The sequence below is a fragment of the Ornithodoros turicata genome, chromosome 5, assembly GCF_037126465.1.
Source record: "Ornithodoros turicata isolate Travis chromosome 5, ASM3712646v1, whole genome shotgun sequence".
Taxonomy (NCBI): domain Eukaryota; kingdom Metazoa; phylum Arthropoda; class Arachnida; order Ixodida; family Argasidae; genus Ornithodoros; species Ornithodoros turicata.
The window spans coordinates 35940448-35948087 of NC_088205.1; the positions used below are offsets into that span (position 1 = coordinate 35940448).

General features: G+C 42.9%; 2 protein-coding genes across 13 annotated transcripts in view; one reads left to right on the top strand and one right to left on the bottom strand.

The window, feature by feature from the left end:
- Positions 1 to 2042, top strand: part of LOC135394356 (cholinephosphotransferase 1-like) — a 32426-nt gene extending 30384 nt beyond the window's left edge. For 5 of the 12 annotated variants that reach the window (XM_064625070.1, XM_064625060.1, XM_064625069.1 and 2 more), the window contains 2 exons: positions 1687 to 1700; positions 1909 to 2042. In XM_064625070.1, coding sequence (XP_064481140.1) covers positions 1687 to 1700; positions 1909 to 2007 — 113 coding nt within the window. In that variant the 3' untranslated portion in view covers positions 2008 to 2042. Of the gene's footprint in view, positions 1 to 1590 lie in introns of all 12 variants that reach the window. The other 7 variants (XR_010422855.1, XM_064625061.1, XM_064625066.1 and 4 more) reach the window with 6 other exon arrangements.
- Positions 158 to 7638, bottom strand: LOC135394357 (uncharacterized). Its single transcript, XM_064625072.1, has 3 exons — positions 7000 to 7638; positions 4286 to 4474; positions 158 to 2118 (listed from the first exon to the last, which is right to left on the bottom strand). Exons 1-3 carry the CDS (start codon positions 7174 to 7176, stop codon positions 1975 to 1977), a joined length of 510 nt encoding a protein of 169 aa, XP_064481142.1. The 5' UTR covers positions 7177 to 7638; the 3' UTR covers positions 158 to 1974.
- Positions 7639 to 7640: the final 2 nt, after the last annotated feature.

Here is a 7640-nt window from a genome sequence, read left to right on the forward strand (position 1 = left end):
TATCATGTAAAAGTAACGAGTAGGGGTTTTCCACAGAAGGAATTGTGTGTCTCTTGTGACAGTTGCACGTGCCAGAAAAGTTGCACTAAAGCCATGGGCTACAAATTGCAAACTTTTAGTGCAAATGGCACATACTGTAAAATTTACGCAAATGGGGGCACAAAATATTGGGCTTTTATTTTCCCCATTCAATTTGATATTGGATTAGACTTCAAATATTCTCATTCGCACACCTCTAGTCCTGTGTTCTCTCCTGTCTGTCCTTGTTAAGTAGTGCTAGTACATCATGCAAGAATGATACCAACTTGCCCAGTTCATCACCCTAATAATACAAAGTTATCCACAAGCATATTTCCAGAAGGGAAAATGGCCTGTTTTTATGTATGCATGTGGGATTACGATACTGTAATCAATAAATGTACAGCTTGCTTAAAGGTTGTGCGACTGCTCAATGAAAATTGCGCCGTTATCGCATAACCAATTGAAGACTGCTGCAAAACAGACTGCACAGGTTTATGAGAAGCACATAACATTTTTTCATTGTAAAGTGATTTGTGTTCCATCTCAGTCTTATTGAAAATTAGTTTGCCTATTTCCCTAGGATGAGCCCCCCAAAAATAGTTGCCATCTTTTATGTATGCAGCGAACCCTCGATATGAGCAGCTAACATTTATCGAAAAATCGCTTGGAATGAGCAAAAGCGCTAGAACGATAGGAGCAGTGTTGACACAGACTGTTCATTGCAATGTGGGATTATGTTTATTTTTTAAAATCTATTGTTTCTCCTGTGTCAACATTGCTCACAAGAAACATTAGTAATCTAACGCTTAACTTGTCATTCCTGTCCACGAAGTACTGTATTACACCCTCGATATGCACCCGTTTCAAAGTACAGCTCTGAAGTGACACTTGCTTGCTGGTTCGTGCCCCAGAAAGATTGATTTGTGGTAGACAAGTGAATAACGTTTTCCTATGTGGGACACGGGGTGCTCCACGTATATGCTTTGTTAACCTCTAATGACACGTTATTCACTTGGATGACTGTACTTGCCATGTTCGTAAATGGAAGTAAAAAAGGATTGGTTCTTCAAGGTTCTACCTTGAAACATGTGCTCACTGTTTGGAAATTGAGAGTTTATAAACAGAGTTGGGAAAACAAGGTGAGATGTCTTGTACAAGGGGGGCATTGTTCATAAAGCGAGGGAATACGTAAATTAAGGGTTGACTGTATCCAGCATACACATGTCTGTACAGTACTTATACCATACCGTTATCCTTGTAAACCAGAAGCCATGCAGCAAGTATAATACATATGGACAATAATTACAGCATGCAGGTGGAATAACTATTAGTCACAACAGTGCAAGTAAACACAACCCCAGAATTGAACCACTTAAATATTGAAGCAGAATATGTATTTTTTTTTATGTGACCTTCATAAAGTATGTAAAGATGACATGATGTATAGAAACAATGTAAAGTTATCGCTGAAGTGTCCCTCGGTCCGTAAGTATGCAAGACTGTCTTTTTCTTAGCATATCTATGTGGAAAGAAAGTGGGAGGAGTGTGATGTCATGTTGGCTGTTTCAGGTGCAGCCGTCTATGTCTCATAGCCTCTGGTAGGATTCTCTATATGGTTAGCATTTTCACTGTTCTCACACTGATAAGAAACACGTCTCCTTCTAGGTCGTCGTGGCAGGGTGAGTAGTAAGTTCTTGGGAGACACACTTTTGCACTTTTTCAAGAGGGCGACGATCAAGAGAATCATCTTTTCTCCACATAGATGGACTTGAGCTGATCCAACAGATGGTAGTGGAGGGCTTTGTAGCAAGAGACAGTAATAAAAGTGTCCACCTTGAGAAGTAGCGTCTCTTTGTCGTAGCCACTTTAGCACACTTGTCCTTGCAGATGCTGAGGAACAGGACCTGCTGCTGGAGGAGGAGAATATCCAAGATCCCTGTGCCTGATTTCCTCTCATTTTGCACTATCCGTGGAAACAATAAATGAAAAGTTGTGTTCCTCGCATAACTTGCTTGACTCGACTGGAGTCATCTTTTCACATATTTCTTGCAACTGCCGCCTCGTGTTCTCCAGTTGCTGATGCAGTGCTTCTGTCTCCTGAAAACATTTCCTTTTATTTATCTAAAAAATCTCAGTCATTACTGTGGGGCAGATAAAAATGGAATAGCGTATAAGTTGGGCCTGACTTTTTAGGATTATACCTGATTACCCCGCCCCCAATTCAAATCAGCAAGAACAGGGATTAACCCGATATAACCCGAAAACCTGAACCCCTACATATAAGAAGTGTCATTTCATGCTGGTGGTACAGTTTGGGACAAAAGTTTACGGAGCACCGGGGTGTCGCATTTCTCTACTGGGGCATTTCCCCGCTACCCTAGCACCGAACAGGAGCAGACACGCATACTGAGGGATAGATACTATGGCCAGTCACCCGTTTCTTATTCAATTTCACTCTGATAGGTAGCGGGGGGCCGCTCCCATGAAGTAATACGCTAGTGCCGTGTTCCGTAAACTTTTGTTCCAAGCTGTAGTAGTACTTGAACGTTCTCAAATTTTTTGTTTGTTCGAGTGTTGCCAAGGGTTCATCTGATAGACTTCTCGCATTAGTAAATATTGCAACATCAACTACAAGGCTACAAACAAAACTGTGCAACTGTACTCGCACTTGAAATTATTGTGCTTAAAGGAGTGTGGAAGTGTTCAGAAAAGGGAAAAAGAAATATGTCAGGTGGGGTAGAAGGTAGGGTATCCTGAAAGCTTTTGAAGGAGCACAGAGGGCCATCCAAAAAATTTTCAGGTTAAGATGTCTGATGAAAGTGTGCGTGTCATTTTACCGAATAGCGCGAAAGGTTTTGATGTGTGCAATTTGTTTCCCAGAAAAAAAAAAGCTCAGATAAGCATGGCTACGTGCGTTCACCCTTAACTCTCTACTCCGGGTATAACGAGGAAGAGAAGGTATGATGCCACATCACTGATGACGTTACAGGGGGAACTCGTTCTAGTTCGCTGGTCAGTGGAGGTCAGCGCCTTGTCCCTTTGCCGCCGTAAACCAGTTTTGCCAGTTCGCCCGGAGAATTGGGGATAGAAGGGGCGGCCGAATCATGACCGAGCCAGGAGCACTGCTTTTTCAGAACCCCGAACAGCGGAGTAACAGACAACATTTCTCTGGACCAACTAGCGAGCGTGTCCCCTCTAGTGTCAGTGCGAGGTCCCAGGCCGATCACAGGCTGGTACTGCTCTCCACCGCCATTGCGCACGGTCGCTGTTTGCGGCGTACTTTAAATTCAATTTCTGCAATAATTATGACTCTGTGGTGTGAATTACTTCTCATGGTGCATCTTACTGGCCTACTTAACAGTTTCATAGGAAGAAAACCGGGTGTTAAAAACGACTTCTGTGCTACTTTAATGTTGCGAGAGTCAGAAAAGTCCCTCAATCTTAGCTGCCTGTCAGCAAGGCCACATCAGTTACCCAAAACGCCTTCCTTTTTTCCTTTTGCAGTTGTATTTGGCAGGAAAGTCACCTTGCTTCCTTACGCGCCAATAAAAAGTTCTCCGCTGATCTGAACGAGCTGGGAGAGATTGCTGCTGCTGCACGCAGTCTTGAGTCACGCAGTCTCGAGGTGCCTTGCGTACCCACACAGTAAAAAAATAGTTTTACGTCCTTTCTTTGTGGGAGCAAAAATGCTGCTGTCTGTCTTTACATGCTTATTCTCTTGGGCAGTTCGAGATAGCCACAAAATTCTCCCCTTACAACATTATGGTGACTGGTTACTTCATCAAGCCTTCACCCTCACCAATATGAACTAACTTGTGACAAGCATTTATGCGGGTGTAGAGGACGCCATGTCGTACATGGAACTAGTTTAACTTGGTATGCTGAGGAACTAACGTGTATTTGACTGGCGTCCATACAGGTGTCTCGTATAGTATGTTCTAAACAATCTGTCACAAATCAATCACTGTCAGAATTTTAGAAAATTTGTCAAGTTGACACACGTTTTACGCAAACAAAATAACGGTGTTAAAGGCATTTGCAACTATGTTACTGTGCGTAGGACACTGATCTTTTAACACCCCAGCCACCAATTTACTTTCAGCGTTAAGTCAGGCTCGTATCTTTCCACATGTACTATGTAAATGTTTCATACAACCACATTATGCTTTGGCAATCACTTGTACATGCTAAGGAATTGCCCAAATTATGTGAGAATTTAAAGAAGACACGAAATACAGGTGCTTACCAGGAGCAACGTACGTACCTCAACAGTGCCCATTCTTTCATGCACGATGCTCTCTAGCGCTGGCAGTTGAGACTTGCCCAGGTGGAGCAGTGCACGCACATCTGTCGCCGTCAGGCACGTTTGGTGAGCGCTTTCGCAAACGAGGGTGCTCACTGTGTAGTGGAAGCCATGATGGGATAGATACTCTGCAATCAACGACTGGATAACCTGTAGTAAGAATACACAACATAAACAAAACCTGGAATCTTACTGCGAAAGATGCTTGGAGTAGAGCTAAACTTTGTAAAGAAAAAATAATAATAATGCTGCAAGGTGGTTAGACCACTGGACGAGGAACACTAAGATTAATACCAAGGTGAGTTTCGCATTGCCACATACTCTGTGCTGTGACCCCAAGTTTATGCATTGAATATTGCTCGGCAGTAGGAGTTTGCAGAAATTAGAGTTTAAGAAACGGACATTGTGCCGCAATGAAAGACACTGCCAGTGTGTGTTGCATAATTTAGCAGGGGGAAATGCCCTTGCCTTACTGACATCTGTGAGCATTTAATACGCAACCAGTCTCTGACACACAATTTTTTGTTTTTGTTTTCACCCATCACTAGGCTTAAGCTGTTTCTTAGGTAGAACATATTTTTGAGATTTGTACTAAATGTCTGCACCACTGTGCGAAAGAAAAAAGCAGAATGGGAGATAATCCTCGTTGAAAGCCTTAGAACCCGATCACAATAAGAGGCTTTTGAGGGAAACCCTTTCTATTCTGATCTGTGGGAATTGTATGAGCAGTGTTTCCCTGACCATCTGACCTTCTTTGGGAAAGTTGCTTCCCCTCCCACCGTGACCTTACTGTTTCTGTATATATCTTCGGATTGTGCGTTAAAAGCTCGGCTGTGTTTGAGACTCGTGTTTGTGTGCGTTATTTTTTATTTATTTTCCCCTAGTCTCTAGCTTTCGTTTTGGATTGAAAGCCATTGTATTCTTTAAAAATCCTGACACGAGCATGTGCCGTTACATATCAATTGCCAGATTTCGTTATGCAAATGAGCCAAAGCCGAAACCACACACCACAAGGGCTCATGGCCTTCGCCGATGGAGGTTTATCAGGACTGCAATGTGACTGATATGACCAGCGGATGAGTATCTACTCCAATCACCACCATTTCTCCAAAGCATGTGGCACCCTGACATGGTACGTGCACTGTCCTACCTGCACCCCCAATCGGCGTGGTTTCGGCTCATTTGCGTAGCGCAATTTGGCGATAGATATTTCAGCGCATGCACACATTTCAGGATTTTTCAAAAGTGCTTCAACGAGGATTGTCTCCAATTGTGCTATCTCGCTTTTGTCCAAAATCCCCTGATTAAAGAGTTGCATCTCGTAGTTACATACTCTCTTTGAGAGTACGTCTGCCTGGCCTGGGTACGACTCGACTGGAAGAACGACATCTATGCAGCTCTTGTATCTTTTTTTTTTTAATTAACAATTTGTAACAGATGAAAATGAACACCCTGCACGTTCGAATAGACAACAAGGCCGAATACTCCCCGGAGAAATGTGACTGGGGTCGTAAATGGTTGCACGTCACTTCCGTTGTACACGTTTTTACGGTTGCCCATCTAGGTGTTTGGATGCTAACATTTATAATGGTAATCATTTCCTGGCAGTAATTGCTCACCATAATAATTTTCTGTAACTAGGAGCACACTGCATTTGGAAGTCTGCCAGAGCTGCCATGAAAGCACGTTTAGTCGTTTTAATAACAGGCGGAATCCATGGACTGCGGTATTGCAAATTCTCTGAAAATTTATCAACCCGGCCACGTGAAAAGTGAGGGGGTGCAAGAGCTTGAATGAACATCTAGGCACTGGTAGTAAACATCCTAACTAGCCCATTTCCGCCTCATTTTAATCGCAAGTACATCCAAATATATTTGGCACCATACTGCATGTACCTCTGGAAATGTTATATTTAGGCAACAATTTCCGCATTTGCAAAAATACTCCAAAAGCCGGGAGACGACATAACGGAAAAAGGTAAAGAACTCCGACTTAACATAACAAAATAACAAGGTTTACTCAGACATTTCGTCCGTCATGCGACGGACATCATCAGTGACAAACTGAATGAGAGACTCCATCACCAGTCACTATTTGAGTAGATGGGAGTATTGTTCGGGAAGAGGGCCATGGTTTTTGTTACTCCCATCTCCTCAAACAGTGACTGGTGGTGGACTCTCTCATTCAGTTTGGCACTGATGATGTCTGTTGCATGACGGAAGAAACGTCTGAGTAAACCTTGTTATTTTGTTATGTTCAATCGGAGTTCTCTACCATTTTCCGTTCTGCATTTACATAGTTTGAGGGGTGCATTTCTCCATGGTATGGTATGGTATGATACCAACAGAAAATGATGCTGTTTTGAAACTCTTGGCATAAGAAATGTGCATGTCACCTCTGACTGCCTCCAAAAATCGTCGTGGCAGCACAAATAGTTCTTTTGCATGGTTGGGTACATACTGCATTGCCTTCACTTTGAAATTCATTTAGCTTCACATAGATTTTAGCTAACTTGGCTATTATTTTCATTGTGCACTAAACAAGGTGAGCACTCAATTGAGCACTTCCAAATTAGTGGTGTGAGAATGAAAAGTTTGGGAAGAATCCGGTTAAAAAAAATAATGTCAGTGTAGGTTCTCCAACCCTGATTCCGTACTTGACTATACTTTGATTACCTGATGTGACAACGTCCGAGACGAGAAGTCTTGTGCCCGGTGTGGCAGCAGCTCCAACGCTTTCACAAATTCACAACGCAGATTCGCACGAAGTTTGTTGATTATGCCCCTCTCTTCCGCAAAACGAGCAACACGGCTTTTGAAATCTCGAAGACTGAGCCCAAGAGGCTGCTGCATTTCAATACAGCACTCAAGTGATCTCGCTCAGTCGTTAATTTCCATAGGCATTGCACATTATGATCACGACTTGACTCTGCAGTAGTAGTAGTTTTTTATTTTTCTGCCAATGAATTCCCCCACCCCCTGGATTTTATGAATATGACAATCGTCTACTAGATAGCAGGGTCAAAGGGGAGTTCAGATTGTGTGTTATCTCCTTTGAATCAGGGCAGGTTTCTCTAGCGAGATCCCAGTGGGATCTGATGGATCATGGATCTATTGTTAACTTGACGACTTGACCAACTTCACCGTTCGTCTGCTTTTGCCTTTTACTTTCGCTCGCGCGTTCACGGTCTCCACTTCCGGTGCTTCCAGTTAACAGGATATGACGTTAATTGCCACCAGCGGTCATCGATTTGTTTATCGCTTACATTTAAATTTTAAAATATAAGTAGAAGCTGCAGTGCACACATCACACAACC